We start from the raw sequence: 18,115 nt of genomic DNA, 5'->3' as shown, positions 1-18,115 counted from the left end.
AGTCAAGGAAGGGGTCACTGAATGTCATTCTGGAGGAGAAGAAATTGTGTTAAAATGATTCTAAACAAGAATCTTCTATACCTGTTAAAAATCTAGATCCGTGTTGAATTTGATGTCCCGCCAGAATAGTAGCAATTTATCTTTGCCTTACCTTGCCTATGTAACTTCAAATTAGTTAGGCTCAGTTGATAAGGGAACACATTATAATGAAAGTGTAACTGCATCAGTTTTACTGGTCTATGTGTGTGCTTTTTTACAATGTACAAAGTATTACCGTATCGAATTCTCTTTTGACTTCCTTTAAAAAAAAAAAAAAGCATGTTCTGTAGCTAAATATATTAAAGCAAAACATTAGAGGATTTTTTCAAGCAAATTATTCAGATGGAAATATTGAATACGTTTTCCTTGTACTGACAGCTTTTGCAGTTAATTTTCTGCTGCTTAAGGGCCCAATCTTGAAATCTTTGTTGTGAGCTGAAAGCTTAACTTTTTCTTTTTTTAGTGTTGCTGTTGGACTCTGCGGATGAAATGTTTAGCAATGTCTATTGATCATACACTATGTTGCAGTATAGAGCTAGAAGGATACTTATAACATTGTGATTACTTCCCAGTGCCTTTGTTATACTGAAGGAATTACATTAAAGTAGCATTAAGACATTGAAATTTTATTTTAGAAAAAAAATATCCATCTGGCTTAGTTGAGATGACCAAATTCCATTATCAAGACTTTGAAATAGCATATTTTATGAGAGTGGTAAAAAAAGGACATGCAGTATTGCATGATAAACTGTGTTCTTTATTTTGGTTCAAAATATAGAATATGCGTGTAAATATTTTTAAATAAGTAAAACTATCAGTACTTACAGACAAACACAGGCCTACTTTAAAGAAAAGAAAACCCCTTCATTTTTGTACTATTTTTGCTGCCCTTGTCCTATCAACATTTTGAAAAAAATGTGTAAGGCTGTATTGATAGTTTTCCTGCTAGTATGGATTTGCCTACTCTTCCTTTTGTAACCCATATAATTTTGAGTACTATGTGATTGCAGTACGTTAGTAGTACATTACAGTGTTCCCCCAACTTCCAGGCCACACAGAATGGTATAAATTGTGGTATAAAAATGATATTCTAGGAATGGCTCTTTATTGTTGGGGAATACTTTTGGAGTGTGTGTTTCCCATTTTTTATTTCCAGTATTTTGCTTTAAAGATTGAAAAGCCTTAGGAATGAAATCTTTTTGCTTTAAAGATTGAAAAGCCTTAGGAATGAAATCTATTACATACATTACTCTGCAGAGTACACTGATTCAGCTGACTAATAAGTTGATTAACTTCCTTGCTTTGCACTTTCAGGATAATTCCAAATTCCTTACTTTGTAACAAACTTAATTGGCAATTATCTGTATAATAAAATTAGACTCTAAATTTGTTCAGATGGTTTCTCCACACCGGAATTCTGAATCTCTGTTCTGCTTGGCATTTTTTTTTCCACAGTGCTTACTTCAATTCATTAGGCAAGAGAGAACTAAGTAATTGAACAAGTGCTATTACTGTCTAGAAAAAAAGACAGAGGATTTACAACCTACCTAATGAAAAATAACTGAATATTGTTGTAAGCTTTGTCGTTTTTATCTTGGTTGTGTCCTGTTTTGTTTTCTTAAACTCTAAGTAAATGAGAGAATCTTCCTTAGCCTAAAATTAAGATATTCCAAGATAAGGGTGCTGTATGTCTTTGGGTATAGAACGTGCCTAGAAGCAGTATAAAGTCTGAAACAATAAACAAATAATTCAAAATTTCAAGGCTGCTACTGCAAATGCTTTGCAAAAGAGCCAAATCAACAATATAAAATGTGTTTAACTGCAGAGCTGAGCAAACCCAATATACAACAGCAAGAGCCAGTCATACAACTTTCAACATGCTAAATAGGTCACTAGCATGTGTAGAAGTTTAACATATCGATTGATATAAGGTTGTGTCTTTTGGCATGCTTGGATCTGCAGTTGAATATACTTTTATGTTTGATCTTTGTTTTTATTTGTTAAAATTTTTCCATTAAAATTTGTTATTAGGAAAAAAACCCATGGAAACATTGTTGTTCAGTTTTTCAATAAAGACATACCAGGAAATTTATAGCTCTGATCCCGACTGTAACTATAGCACCCTCATGTATGCCATAAAAAATGTTATGTGCAAAATGGCTTTCTTTGTGCCAAAGCTATTTCTATTGCAATTCCAATGATTTTATAGCACATATTTAATAACTGTAAATCAATAAATAGTGCAAATGTTGGAAGCTTTTTTCATAACCTTCCATCAGATTTCTTCTTTTCCTTCTCTGACTTAATAAATCAAATCTTCATGTTCTGACAATTGTAAATAGAGCCTGATGTCATAATTATTCCGAAATAGTGAACCAACTAAATAATTAACTTAAAATAATGCTGTGATCTCACTGAATTAGATTTTTCTATAATTTTAAAATTTGCTTTAGTATCTTTAGCATATATCTGAATGTATGAATTCACTTTTAACATGCATTTTTATATCTAAATGTACATTTTTCATTCAAAACTAGCATGTATGGTTTGATGACAGCTCTGTTAGATGCTATAATAATATGAAGAATGCTTATGAAGAGTGACTGTAGTGTCATATATAACGTTAAAATAAACTGACTTAGGAACTCAGTCTGGCAAACAAAACTGTTGCTAGTTATTTCTAGCTGGTCATTTTAATTTGAAGTTAGTATTTTGAATTAATATAAGGGATATTTTATTGGAAATAAACACTAAAGAAAATAAATTTTTGTTATGTTAACTTGTCAGGTTATCAACTCTCAGATTCAAATTGGGGTACTTTTTTTTACTGAAACTAATACATCTGTTGCTGACAAGTGTCCTGAGGTTTTAGAATTTTCTCAGACTTTGCTGCTCAGCTACTGGATTATTTCTCTTTCATGCAGAAAATTGCAATAGTCCTTTTGCATAGATATGAATGTAGGGCTAACTGGAGGTTATATTATAAATTTTTGGAATGTGTTTGTTGTAAACAAAATAAATTGTTTAATTTGTACACATTAAAAAGTGATCTGAAAGTTGGTCTTTATTTTGAATTACTTTGAGTCCATCAAAACAGTAAAACTAAAAATGAGTGACATTACCTCATTATTTATGAAAGAGACCACAAAACAGACATAAATGCATAAATTACCTAAATTTTGTATTTTGCTTTATTTGGATGAAGATCTACGTAGCGGTGTTTGTTTCCCATTTAAGTCTTGCAAAAATGTGTGGAAAAGACGCCACAAATTGAGAAACTTATTTATTCTTTTCCCAATTGTATAATACGCGAGGCACTTCATGAAGGCAGACTTAGTTGCTTAGTCTGTATGGGTCTTGTGTTTGCGTTGGCAATTAAGCAGTCGCCAGTACAGAAAGCAGGTTACTACAGGGAGGGCTGATGTCACCACCAGGGATTGGTGCTTAAACAGGGAAACGAGCAGCAGGAGCAGTTGAAATACCTACAAAATAATGATCCTCCTTGTCATGCAGGTATTCCATTTTTATACAGGGTGTCTTGAGAATTCAAAAAGAGATTGAAAGGGGGATGAAATACAATGAACAAAAATGAAATAATTGCTTTAAATCGTACTGCAGTTTCTGTCTTCTGTGAAGTCTCTGCTTATACAAATATATGCTGCCAAAGGGCTCGGTTTAGTGGGAAGTTTGTTTAGGTTCAGAAGAAAGTAATAAACATTTTCTGAAGCACAGCTCTCAGGAAAGAAGTTGACTTCTAGTTTTTTGTAGGATTGACTTCTTAATTACATTTTGAAAAGTCCACATACTGAAAATAGCTGCAGTAATTCTTACACTGTTCTGTGCTGTGTGAGCAGTGTAGATTTCCTACAGATGTAAAGTAGGATGCGGTAATGGCAGATTAAGCACGTTATTGGTTTTTTGGTTGGTTGGTTTTGGGGTTTTATTTTGTACCTACCCTGCCATTTTGGAATTCTCGTCTAATTGATATTTTTAGCAGTGAAAATAAAAAAAACCCCCGCATTGTTGTTATGGATTTCCATGTCTGATTTATAAATGTTCACATTTTCTGTTTTTCTGTTTTGTTGATTGTTAGCTCTTGTGGTAAAACCAAAAACGTTCTAACTTGAAGGAGTAAGGCAGGCAGCCCGTTCGATCTTGAGCAGAATACAGAAACATACTCAATAATCTCTGCTTGAGGACTTTCCTAAGCTTCCTTAACACTGTAAATAAAACTGGCCATTTAGAGTTCATTTGAATTAAATAGCCAAACTCTGCTTTTTTAGGTGTTTTTGCAGGTTCTGAGGGTGATGTTTTATCCAATAAGATGCTGACAACCTTACAGAGCTTCACCTTATCGTTGCAGCTGAGGTTACTGGCAATACGTAATGACTAGTATTTTTCACTGAAAGACTTCAGCTGAAAAAGTGTCTGCAAAGTGCTGTTACTTATAAATTATTAAAGAAGAGACAAAACTCCCAAAGAAATGTTTACATTGTAGCAAAGAAGTACACTAAATACATAGATTTGTTTTTATAAGCCCTAAGCAGTTGTTGGTGTGCTTTTTCTAGTGACTGTGATATTGCTAGTAGTATGAGTGTGCTGCTTTTGTAAAATGCCAGTTCACCTGCTCAGTCGAAGTCTACTGAAGAACTAGGCTTTTTTCAGTTCAAAGGAAGGTTACTAAATTACTGAAAAACTTAAGGCGGAACCATAATGCGGGTATTTTAGTGATATTTCTCAGTGGCTTAAAATAAAAATCCGAGGAAGTGGTGGAGGGAGAAGTACAGAATGATGCTGCTGCATATTTTTTTTTTTTCCTCTGGTAACTGAAGGTTAAATGAGTAGCAAGCAGAATGCCTTAAACAAGATTGGTATATTGATTAAAACGCTGATTTAACAGCTCGCTTTCTCCCTTTGGAAACCTGGAAAAGATAAGCCAGCTGCTGTCTAAGAGTGCTGAGTGTCCACTGAGAGTACACTATCTATCATCACAATATGGTGATGAGAGGTGTTTTATGTTTGTGTTAATTTCCCCCACTAAATCAGTAATTATTACAATCCTGTCCCTGCTGTTTACCCTGCAGCTGTTTTTCCATTTGTCGAGAGAGCGGGTGTTCTCAGAGGACCGCACACGCTTCTATGGTGCAGAAATTGTCTCTGCCCTGGACTATCTGCATTCTGGGAAGATTGTGTACCGTGATCTCAAGGTAAAAAAAGAAAAAAAAAAAGTAATCAAATTTTTGTTTTTGCAGAGACTATTGGGACAAACACGAAGTAATTATAAAGTTGCACTATTCAGAGTTAATGGGGAAAAAAAAAATCTGTGTTCAGTTTAAAGTTCTGTGTGTGCTGAAGGAAGCCGTTTGATATCGTAATGTATAGATGGGTACATTACTTGACTTTAACTTGATTAAAAAAAGAAACAGCGTACCTTAGTAATAGCACTTGAAGGAGATTTAAACTTCTGATCCTTTTTCCCCCCCCATTACTTATAACTTAACTTAGATTTCAACACAAATCTCAAATATAATTCTCAATGTCCCCAAACAAGAGAAACGGGGAATTGGGACAATGTGACTGCGTTCTGTTTATCTCACCAAAGAGTTACGTTCTCGTATGATTTGAAAACATTTTAAACAATTCAGAATACTTCAATAGGAAAAGAATTTTAGCCTTAATTTAAAAATTATTTTGTCTTTTGTATCTTGGGAAAGATTCATAATACTGGAATGTAGTTTGTCTTAGATTTGCCTGCATATACAGTTGTGTATCCTCTGTTGCCTGAAGCTCCAGGTACTCTGTGACACAGTATGACCATGTTCTATGGAAAACAACTTCTGCTTTCAACAGGAACATTTTCTAACTTACATGGGAGGAACCTCTAAATTCCACAATGAGACTATTTTATTTCTGTGACAGGCCTTTAATTTCTTGTGCTGGAAATTGTGCTTATCCATTATACATGCGCACTAGTGGAGTTCATTCATGGACTCCTTTGTACGGGAACTGAGGAGGAGGAGGCAATGGTAGGCAAGTGCTGCTCAGGGAGGCAGACAGAAAACAAGATAGTGGGTTACCTGTTTGTAGCAGAACCTGTTGTAATAACATGAAATGGTGTGACATCTTGGAAAAATATGGAATTGTCTGGTCAAGGAATGATAGGTCGTGATTTTTTTATCTAAATTCTAAATAATAAGGAAAGAGGAATTTGACGTCATTAATCTTCTGTTGCTGGTGTAATCTACTTTGCATCTTCTTTGTATGACACTGTTAGACTCAACAGGAAATATATACCTTTGAATTGTATTTCAGGCTTTATGCAGACTTAGGAAGACAGGGCTATGATTGTTCTTTGTTGGTATTTTCACTACACACGTTAGAATTATGAAAAAACCCTTTTTCTGTTGATAAAAGTTGTTCAGAAGTATGTTTTACTTGTTTTTAGTTCTATCTGGATTTAAAGTATTGCTAATAAAAAGCTTTTGGGAAAGTGATGTTAGCTGTGCTTTTGAGATAGTCCACAGTAAATATTGCAGTAGTTTTTATTCCTGTTCTTTAAATACTTCTTAACAGGCTATATTCTGTTTTCACATTTCAAAGCAAGAATCATGTATTTAAAAAGCAATGCAAAGCATGCAGAGGTACACATACACAATTCACGAACAGTGTCCTTTGCAAGTATACAAGGAGGAATTTGCCTCAGGGTTTTGTTCTTATCAGTAGCCTCTCTACCCCCACTTTTGTCTGTTACTGAAAAGGTTGTGGAAGATGCAGATATTTTAAGGATTTATGGATATCGACTAACTGTTTCATGACAGTATAGTAAGTAAAGTGCATCTTGATAAATGAAGGCCATGTTACGGCAAAGGAAACGTATGAAGTCTTACCAAATGACAGCCATGATTGTAACCTTGGATTACGTGGTTATATCTTGAGAATATTTAGAAAATTATTTTGCTTTCGTTCTATGGAAGATGCACCAAACTTGTAAAACTTCAGAATGAAAGGTTATGCTTTGATTGACCTGGGATTTACTATTGTAAACTGTATTAAAGTATTAAATAATTATTTAGATTGTACAATTAAATTGTAAACAAATTACATTCTATTGCCAGCAATAACTCTGTATCTTTTTACAAAATTGATGTACTGCATCAGCCTGTCCTGCTATGAAGTACTAAGGGAACATTTTTTTCCCCCCAACACACAGTTAGAAAATCTAATGTTGGATAAAGATGGACACATAAAAATCACAGATTTTGGACTTTGCAAAGAAGGAATCACAGACGCAGCAACTATGAAAACATTCTGTGGTACTCCAGAATACCTGGCACCCGAGGTATGATTTAGACTATATTCTTGTAATACAGTATAAAATGTTTATTTTTAATTTAATTTTAGACTGTGATGTTTGTATGCTGAAAACTGTTCATTGTAGTAAAGAACTGACAGTCTGCCTGATTAATACTATGCAGTTGTTATTCAGAATTGTGCGTGCTACTATTCTTTGTGGTGACTGTATGTATATTGATGCTGTACTTCTTAGTGTTTAAAAAGGCCTCTAACGTGCATTTTCCTTCTCGTGTTTGCCTTCCTCCGTTAAAGTTTTTATCTTACGATGATTTCTTCAAAAATAATCTTCCATCTGTCTGTCACTTGGAACATATGATCCTGCTTAACTGAGCTGTATAACTAGAGTTTATATAGCCTCAGTGGAGGCGAGGGGGAATAGGAAGGTACTGAGTTTGCTGGGTTTTATCCGAACTCCCCAGCTGCAGGGAGAGGGAGTTGAAATTTTAGATATTTCTGCTAAAAACAGTTGAGTGTATCAACCTCGGAACTGGTTGAGGTGGGCACCAAAACTTAGCTGTTTCCTAGTATGTAAGCAGAAGTAGCATCCCTGAGTATGGGATCTTTACAGTTAGCTAGCGCTCGGAGTGCCAAACATCAGACTTCTCGAGAATTGATAAAAAGATGGACACAAGGATGTTGTTTTGGTTCCCTTCGCAGCTCTCGTTTGGCCACTTGAGAATCTGTTCGGGAAGCTCAAGTCACCCAAATGATCTGTTCCAGTATGAGTGCTGACAGCTCTGCCACTGATGCCTACTGAAAAAAAAGCAAGGGAAAAACTCTCAAAATTGTGTATTTGTCCTGTCTGGCTTCAGTCAACAGTACTGATTGTGGTGCTCGGAAATGTTGTTCTGCCTCTCCCCTGGGGTTGCCAAACGCAGCTCCAGTATTGACATGAAAGCCAGCATTATTTTTTTACTTAACGCCAAGGATTCTGTGGATGCTGAATTAGCCTTTATTTCCATTCTTGTCAGCCTTCAGGATTGCTAATTGACATAGTGCACACCTGATACTGAGACAACTTTCTAGTCAACCTAAGGGGCTTTACAAGGCCCTTCAGTCCTACCATTTGTTTTAAGAAGGATTCTTCAAAGGATTGCCCACCTCTTGGAGCAACTCAGCACCACCAGAAAGTCTCTATTACATATCGTCTTTGAAGAAGAATGTGCCTTAGTTTGAAGGGAGGAGGTACTGATTCAGCATAGCTCTTTACCCTCGTATTTTCAGGAGTATTGAATCCTGAGTAGCAGCAAGAACCCCTGGAACCTATTTCAACAAGCAAGTTTAGATTGCCTTTTTATTCTGAACCTTACAATTAAGGGATGTCAAGGAAACTGGTGCACATCACCTTCTGGATACTGCTGGCTGCAAATGAAGATTTTAGGACCGTCAGGTTTGCGGGTTTGAGAGTCTTTCTAAACCTCTTAAAGCAAATTTGAAGTCTCCTCCAATTTGTACTCAGGGAGGAAATTGAAACTGCTGATAGTTGTTTATAAGTTAATACGGTACGTAGAGATAATGAAACCATTTTGGATGATAGCAAGATCTTTTGATACATTCTTTTTCTCGAACTATAAAGGAAACATCAGTATTCTTAGGAGCCATGAACTTTCTCTTCGTCCCTCTGGTTCCATCTTCCTTGGTTCTTTCAGCAGTGAAGAGAAATCTGAGCAGTCATGCTCTCACACTGCAGGTTTGAAGTACCTAAATAATTTTGTTTGGTTAAGTGTGTTCATTTTAGCTGTTTGGTGAGTCACCAGCTGCTCTAGCTATGAAGACCAGCTCACTGATACCTGTTCTCCTTTGCAGAATCCCACCCCATAGATTACAAGGAAGACTTGGATGCAGATTGTTGCTATCCTGTTTGGCAATTTCTGGCATCTCCTTTGTGTTTAGTGCAGGGACACTCAGCAGTTACTTACGTTTAAGGATTCCAGAATCCTTAGGAAGGAAAAGGCTATTCTTAGCCTGCTTTGAATCTTTTATGGCTACTTAGAAGAAGTTGCAGATCCGCCTGTTTGGCTTGGTACAGTGGCCACTTTTCTTGTGTTCCACACCCAGAATCTGTTCCAGCAACAAGAAGAACACAAGGGATGATACTGTCATCACTGGCATAGACTACAGGTGTCATTGCCAGCTCTTACCCCCTCATTGTCTTCTTGTCAGCAGTCTTAAAAACATTATCAAAGAGTGCAAATATCCCGTTCAGTTGCTTTCATCTACTTCTCCATCTCCTACTTTTGGAAACATGTTAGCTCTCTTCCATCGAACTTGGCAAGGGATTATTCTGGATTTTAGACACTTACCACAAGTTACTTGATCGAGTTTGCCTTTCTGTTCTCTAGCAGTCCCACTCCTCTCTTCCACGTCCCATTATGAGTATTTTTGGAGACCCACCCTGTACAAATCTGTCTTGAAGGAAATTGACTCTTAACCCCGGGAACAACAGAACTCATTCCCTTTTACCTCAGAGATAAAGGGTTTAGAGCAAGCAACCTAGACAGGTTACTTATACGGCGTAAGAATACTCAACACCTTTATCCACACATTCTTATTTAAAAGGGTGAAGTTAGCAGTATATGGACACCATTGCAAAAAGTAAACTTTCCCTTCGTACTCTGCTGCTGCAATAGTGTTGACCAGTGCATTGGCTGGATAGTTGCTCACCTGAGACAACTGTATCTATTTTTATACCTGGGACAGCTGACTGATAAAGGGACCGTCAAGAGACTGGGTTCTCCAGTCTATTCATGTGCATGTGGCAGAGAATGAACGCGCAAAAATCACTTCTTCTCGTTGCAGTTCAGGCCACAAAAATGATTACCAGATGCCAAAGACTTACTACCTTTTGACAAATTGCAGATCATGAGAACCTAATGTTACAGCTGGACTTTAATCCTGTTACCAGGTGAATTCCTGCTTGTTTATCCCAAGACAAATGGCAGTATATTCTTATGTTTTGCCTGGTCGTGGTAAGTGCAGAGGCAGATACCTTTTAGCCTTTCTTTAGAAGCAAGATATTCTCCAGTTATGTGGAGAAATCCATTCAGCATCAGTCCTTTTAATAGTACCCTTGCATCATCCTCTTTCATCTAGGTCAGTTGTGATGGGTGCATCCCTTCTGCAGGCCTTTTGGTTCGGTTTCCCATGTACTTGTTGGCTGGTGGTAGAGGACACTAGGACAGTGTGCTGTGTAACACGCAAGGGTAGCCTGAGGTTGCTGTCTACCAGCCAGGATGCAGTTGACCCAGGAACCTTGCACTGGCAGGAATCTATACCTAGCCTGAGAACTGACTTAATATTTTCTTTTGTATTAATTCAGCGTTGCAGATTCAGTTCCAAACAAGAACCTGAGCTTGGTTCTCCAAATGCTTTTTGGACCATTGTTTGAGGCATAGAGTCCTGCTTGCCATTCCGTCTTTTTGCAAAAACTCGATTGCAATTGCTTCCAACAGGAAAACAGGGATGTAGCTAAGCCAGAGTAAGGTGGATTTCCTTGTAGCATGACATTCTCTCAGGTGAAGGTGTCGTTGTGGATCCATACAGAATTATTTCCCAAGCTGATTTCAGAATTACTCTTAATCAGAAAATAAGCATACCTGTTGCTGCGTTTTCCCCGCAAACCTTATGTTTCTGAGATCACAGTAGTCCTTCCCGCCCTCTGTTGAAAAGGCTCTTTCATCTCACATTGATAGGGCCTGACCTTTCATATAGGACCTGAAACTGACTGTGCTGATATGTGGTAGGTCCAGAAAATGCCCCTGTCCCTGCGAAGATCAAATGGATGGTGGACCACAGGAACAAAACGTGTAATGAGATTGCCAGGTTGAAGCCAGTTTTCCTCTTTGGAGCTAGAATTATTTTTATGAACCATCACTGATTTATCGTTCGTGCTGGGAGTTTATGCGTACCTTCACCAAGCACCAAGCACTGTGCTGTTACAGGGATGTGCAGGGCTTCCAGCTAGGTGGTCCACAGGTACATTCCCTTCTGTTGTCCTCTCCTAGTCCTTCCCTGTTATCCAACACCAGTATTCTACAGTGTAAAGAAAACTAAAATAGCATTGACTGTGCTTGTCTTACATAGTTATGTGCCAAGCATAAAAGATGGTAAGATATGAATACTCCTCTGGGAAGAAAATAATTGCCACTGTCAAATAGCAGGGCTTATATATGTTTATAGTACAGATGTACATTTTGGTCACAATTATTGAAGAATGAATAAGTCGCTTTTTATTTATGAAATTGTATAGTCTTTTGAGAATAATTTGGTTATCTGATAAATAGTGAAATTCCTTTATCATCTGCAGTAGAACTAATGCAAGCCTCTTTTTTTTTGTGTGTGTGTAAGTGTAGTGGTAATACTTAATAGTTCCCTCTGCTCTAAGAATCTGCGGTATTCCCCATTTGAAAGGTATAAAATACTTTATAATTTCTCATTCCTTAGTAGTTTTTCAGGAAGAGGAGACTGTTTCCATTGTTATCCTTCAATGTAAGCTGTCACATTAGAGGTCATTGTGGTGTCAGAGGATAAACATAGATCCAATGAGAAAAAGATGAATTGTGATCCCATTTAGGAAACACAGATATATTCTTGATTTTTTTTCCGAAAAACACCACAAAATGTTTCTTTTGCAGTTTTGCAGTGGCAAAGGCAGAACAGGACAATATTTCTTTTCCAGACAGAATCACCTGCTTAATAAGGAAATAATAAAACTGAGAAAGTACTTGTAAATACCTGCGGCGCATTTAAAAGCAGTTTGGATTTTGATAGTTTTCAGTTGATCGTTAGGGATCAAAGACCTGCTAATAAAGATACAGACCTCCACAGACTTTCTTTAATAGAACATTCAGGAAATGAAGCTACTTGGGCAGAGAAATAAAAGTTCTTGCAGCTCTGATCGTCTGTAAGGGTAATTTCTTACATGAGATTGCAGTTTCTGGCTCTTTGCATTTCAGTTCAAGTTCTTCGGACTAAGTGCACAGTCTTAGTTATAGTAGGGCAATCACTGTGGTACTAAGTTTTGGTGTCACGGGAGATACAAGTTTAAATACCAGAAATTCATTTTGAAGCTTTTAATCTTTTTAATAACAGTAGAGAAGATGTTTTGGCTATGAACAAATATGTAAGGGACTTCATGGATGATCATTCAAATGACTCTTCATAGATGTAGATGATCAATGATATTTAGGTGTATTTAATAACAGGGAAAATGGTAGGACCTTGTTAAGTTTTATTAGCATAAAAGTACAGGCTAGATGGATGAATGCATTCCTAGAAGAACAGTATTCTATTTAAAAAAAAATACAGCAAGACCATTTCAATATAGTTTATGCAGTTACTATCACTTAAAGGTATGTGACAATAAAGAAGACCAGAGTAGATTCATAGCCTTTGTCCATAGGCATGAGAAGATCTGCATGTCTTATAACTTATTTTAAGATGAGACCAGTGGAGATGAAGGAAATACTAAGATCAGTTACACAATGCTTGTTTGGCCGGTATTTTTTTTAGTGATCTTTCTTTTCGAAATGGGAGTGAGAGACATCATGTGTAATCAATTATTTCACTGAGTTTTATCTCAGAGAAATGAAACGTAAAACTCTTTTATCAAGGAGCAACTGCTGTCTTTCCTCACTTCTCACTTAATTTTTTACTTACAGCTTTTCTTTTTGGGAAGGATATGACTTTGATGTAGGGGTGACCCAAAATCTAGAACTTGGCCATCAAAGTTCAGTGGCTGAATTTCAGCAAGGGGAAGCATGGTACCCTGTACTGCAGGCATGGTTATAGCAAGAAAGAACACTCTTACCATGTTTACAGGAATTGAAGTTGAATTTTCTAAGAATGTTGTGGTATAAAATGGTTATAAAATGTTGCGGTAGAGGCAGAAAAAGCATTTTGTCACTGGTGCAGCTATACATTTAGTTCATTCTTTTAACGCTTGCTTGTATTGGATCCGGATATTTGCCAAAGGCAGTCTGGTAAATTTTTGGACTGAGAGTATGATCTGCCACATAGCTCGTCTGATATGAGTTGAAACTAAGTGATATATAGGCAGCGAGGGAACCACTGAAATGCACTGAGACAGGCTAGCATGGAAATGGATGTTTTCAGTTTTTGCAGACATCATAGCAAAGCAGTGTTTTAAACAGGGATTTTAATGCAGATAGAAGTTGCAATGTGAACGTTGCAGAAGAGCTCCTTCAGGTGTGAGGAAAAGCATGAAGATGCTTTTTTGCAGAGAACTTGATGAAAGTAGCCAACATCATGGATAAACTGAGGCAGGCCAATTGAGAGAGATTAGCTAAGGTGAGGATGTAAAAAGACCAGCATGTTATACTACAGAGAAGATGAAGTTGCATGGGTAATACAGCCAGGGCCCCTTTCCCTTTCCCTTTCCCTTTCCCTTTCCCTTTCCCTTTCCCTTTCCCTTTCCCTTTCTTTTTTTTTTTTTTTTTTTGGGGGAGAGAAAAGAATTTGAGTAAAATAAGGAGGAGGATAGCAAGGGAGGTTAACAGGAGGTAAAAGGAATTCATGAAATGAATCTAATGATTTCACAGGTAGATTGATAGGCCAGAAAACACAGCTTAGAGATGAGAAGGTTTTTCTTATGGGGAAAAGCGTGCTTGTGCGCAGGAAAGAGAGTTTGGACTAAAGACAGTTATGTTATTTTGTTAATTTTCTCTTAATAGAAACTAATAGAATGTTTTGCAGAGAAACACAAAAGGCAGGAGAAATTGATGAGCAACTTAAAATGAAGAGGAGCTCTCTGGAGAGTTGTTTGGTTAAGAATATAGAGGAACTGAAGGACCAAATAATTTTTGTCATGGCTTATGCAGTTTCCTTTTAATTTAAATTGAATTTAAAGATAATTGAGGCATCGAAGTAATGTGCTTTTTGAAATTCTATGCAACTTTTATATAAATAATAGGTATGTGCCATTATTTTCCACCTCTAGAACTACTGGATAGAAAAGGTAAATAGGGGAAAAGGGAATTTGTGGAAAATGGCACAAATTAAGGGAAAGCAGCTGTTAAGATGTTGCTAAATTGCATGTGCATTCACAAAGCTTTAAGACCAGTATGAACTTCTAAGAATTGGAACAATACTGTAAAGAGAGACAGTGGAAAAGAAACTTCATGTTAGGCTCCGTCTTCCATTGTCCTCTAGAGAGCAAGTTCTCACTCATACGTGGTTACCTCTGGTAAGCATTCATGAAGATTGATTCTTGGTAGCTTTTTGGGTTTATTTAGGGGAAAGGGTAGTTCCTGTTGTTATTGGGCTTCTTTTTCTTTCCTTCATTTCTGTTAATTCTTTTTTTTGAGAAAGGGTAAATGAGACACTCTGCCAAATCGTCTGTGTTGATATAAATATATTGGTATTCTGATTCATAGTAGTTTTGCTAAAGACCTGAGAGGCCTGTAGTGGTGCTCTAATAAGACAGAATGAATTTCTTATATGAAATTCTCTTGGAGTGAGGTTAATGTATTTTTGGAGGTTGGGAGGTAAGTTTGTTTCTCTAGCTTTAGATGTGTTTTGTTCTTTTCACATTAAAACTGCATTGAGAAGTGCATTTACAAACAGAAATGCTGTGCTGAAGCATGACAGAGTTCTGGAAACAGATACCCCCACCATTCAGCTTTTGGGCCTTGATGGCAATTTCCAGTTACGTTGCACCTAGAAGCAGTATCTGCTGCATTGTTGAGGGATTGCATTGCATTTCTATGCATTTCTACCCTTGGCTTAGTGTCTTCGCTTCTCCAGCATTTCCATGAGATTTCATACACCCTTGTAATTATGAGAGTCCTTTATTCCTTGTCCTGTGGTAGCTTGGAGAGAAGACACAGGCTATGACTGTCCAGAAGTAGGCTGCTTGTAGCATCTTGTCCTGTGCCTCAGGCAACATTGTGCAGACAGACTCAGTCAAGATGGATGTGTGAACTCGTATGGATGTATTTCTGGGTTTTGTTCCTCTCTTTGAATATAATCTTTTTAGTGCTGAGCTAATTATGTAGTCTCAGTTTTACTGTTGAGTTAGAGTACCTGATCAACTTTCCAACTGTAAAACAGTTTGAAAATCAAATGTAGCTTACATGCAAGACCCAACAAAATTAGAAGTGTTAAGTACGTTTTGGCAGTTCACTTTTATTATGCCCAGTCCTCAAATGTACCAGCAGACAATCATCTGAATGTTAGTTATTTTTCACATGCTTATGTGATCACACAAAAAGTACATGCTAAAAAGAAGCAGATGGTGACAGATGGGGAAGGTTGAATAAGGTGGTTTTGGAAACCTAGAAAAATGCACTTCTGTAATAGTGTAAAAATAAAAATTCTTTGATCGCCAAGTTAGAATGAACAAAATAGAGTGCCCCCCCCCCCCCCCAAAAAAAAAAAAAAAACACCAAAAAAAAAAAAACCCCAACAACGCACCCAAAAAACCTTTACTGATAAAAAGAAATGGAACCTACGAGTACTCAATGTATATTTAGGAAAGTATGTTATATAGTATTGTTTTGTCCAAGGATAGAACATTAGCTTTTATCAGCCAGAGACTTGGAAAGGTGGTAGTTGTATTCTTTCTTCCTTTTAAAATGATGCATTCATATCAATTGTGTTCCATGCTCAAAGAATGCTGTCAAAAAGGTCATTCTTTAATGTCAACATATTGGTAGTGTTGCAGGTTGTGATAATATTTTTCTTCTGATCTCACACGGATTTTTACCTTCTTATTACAACTGTAAATAAATTATGTGTGTAATGGGGGTACCCGTATGACTACAGCTAATCTGTAACAGGCAGCATTACCTCTTTGTCATATAGGCAAATGTAAAGCTAAGTAAGTAGAGAAGGTATAATCAACAAAAAATATCATCTTTTCTGTGTGGACCACATCCAAGGACCTCCTGTACTATGAACATTGAAGATTTGCTTATTCATTTGCATTAGTTTAATGGAGTCTTAACATTCATATCTATTGAGTTATATAAAGGAAAAAAAGATTCCTTTTTAAGAAATTTCGATGATGAGATGTATTTTATTCCATAAAATAAAAAGTATCTAATCTGATGAATATGTAGTTGCCGAGTCTTCTACCAACAGTGATGCCATAATTATTTTTTCTTTTTGTATTTGAGGTGTTTGTCTTAACCTACAGTATGAGACATTACTGCTTCCTGGTGAGGCAGAATGCTTTGCTTTTGGTTGTTGGCTTTTGCTTAAAACCAAAAAGCCTCAACTTCTGATAACTTGTAGTCATTTTCCTGAAAGTATGGTTAGTTTGCTCAGTACCCAAACACTGTAGTTATGTTGTTGTGCTTTGCTTAACTAATTTTCTTTTGGCTTCAAAAGGATAGTTCAAGTTTATTTACTCTCTATTTACCTAGATGCTTCATGCATAATGTGATTCTTAGCAGAGGCACAATAGAATTTATTTTACCTGTGGAAATGTGGTTTAGTGTTGGCCTGAGCTCTTGAACAGCTGTCTGTTGTATATTTGGCTACATTTTATTTCTGGGTGAGGACCAGTGGGGGGTGTGAGGAGGAGTAGCATCTATGCCTGAAAATATTTTCCGTTCTGATTTATGGGATATGCACAATATGGAATTTTCTCTTTACACTAGAATTCCAAGTACCAAATTATTTTTTTACGTTGAAAAGAAATGGAAATGCAGAAAGTTGTTTTATCTTGAAATGCTAGCACCTCATGAAAATTCAAATGTGGTCTTTTTTCTGTTTTGTTATTACTTATTATATTTTAGTGGACCATATTGTGTCATCTTGTGCTCCTAAGTCATCAAAAATGCTAGTGATTTGAATTTGGGCATTTTTGTCAGGTTGGCATTGCCAGTGGGGCCCTGAGATGAACATGATGGAATGTGGACAAGGCAGGGTATCCAGAGCAGAACATCATTTATTGGCAATAACCAGTATCAAGATCAAAAGATGGGGAGCATTTAGATGGGGGTATGAAAGCATTGCTCGGTCACACATACAGAAGAGTTGCTGCAACAATAGATAAATTAGCACAAGAGTCAAGACTTTCTCCTGAAGCTAGATAACCAATGATGTAACAAGAATTTGAAGTTTCATGCAATCTCGTTCATCTCACCAGACACAAAAACTAATTGTCCACATGCAGTATCAGACTTCTCAAGGGGAAGGATGTAACAAATATGCAAAAATAATAAAACAGAAGACTAGAAAACAGATTAGCGCCACACTGCCCATAAATAAACTGTTGTATTCAAACCAGAACTTTAAAGCAGAGAGCAATTTCCTAATAAATCCCACATTTTTTGTAAAATAAGTATGACAATTCTTACAAAGACTGTCTCAATAACATGCTTGAAGCTTTTTTTCATTAATTTTCATTTAATCAATGCAAACGTTATTTCTATCTCAGCAAAAGCCTTTAGTTTTTCCAAGAGTAATGAAGCATGAACAAAAGCTGAACAAATGCTGTTTAACATTGGTAAAAATTCAACATCATTTCAGGAAGAATGAGCAACCAGAAAGAAATTTCACAGTATTATCATTATTTATTACTTCTTACACATTTTGCATCTTATGGCAGTGTATGTTATGGAGACTACTGCTAGTGCAGTCATAATTAATACAGATATGAACAGGGCTGCAGTTTTTCTTCCAACGGTAGAGTTGGTAGAGTTATGAGAGACAAGTGCCATCTTTCTGTAGACTGAAATAATCTTTTGCTTTTACT

General features: G+C 36.6%; 1 protein-coding gene across 1 annotated transcript in view; it reads left to right on the top strand.

Moving 5' to 3' along the window:
* The window catches only part of AKT3 (v-akt murine thymoma viral oncogene homolog 3), a 143,874-nt gene that overhangs the window by 100,648 nt on the left and 25,111 nt on the right, over positions 1-18,115 (top strand). The window contains exons 8-9 of the mRNA XM_009321256.1: positions 5,124-5,246; positions 7,250-7,378. Coding sequence (XP_009319531.1) covers positions 5,124-5,246; positions 7,250-7,378 — 252 coding nt within the window. The remainder of the gene's footprint in view (positions 1-5,123; positions 5,247-7,249; positions 7,379-18,115) is intronic.

This window comes from Pygoscelis adeliae, unplaced genomic scaffold (assembly GCF_000699105.1).
Source record: "Pygoscelis adeliae isolate BGI_AS28 unplaced genomic scaffold, ASM69910v1 Scaffold463, whole genome shotgun sequence".
In the NCBI taxonomy this organism is placed as follows: Eukaryota; Metazoa; Chordata; class Aves; order Sphenisciformes; family Spheniscidae; genus Pygoscelis; species Pygoscelis adeliae.
The sequence above is the reverse complement of the archived record's forward strand: the minus strand, read 5'-3'. Positions and strand labels throughout refer to the sequence as shown.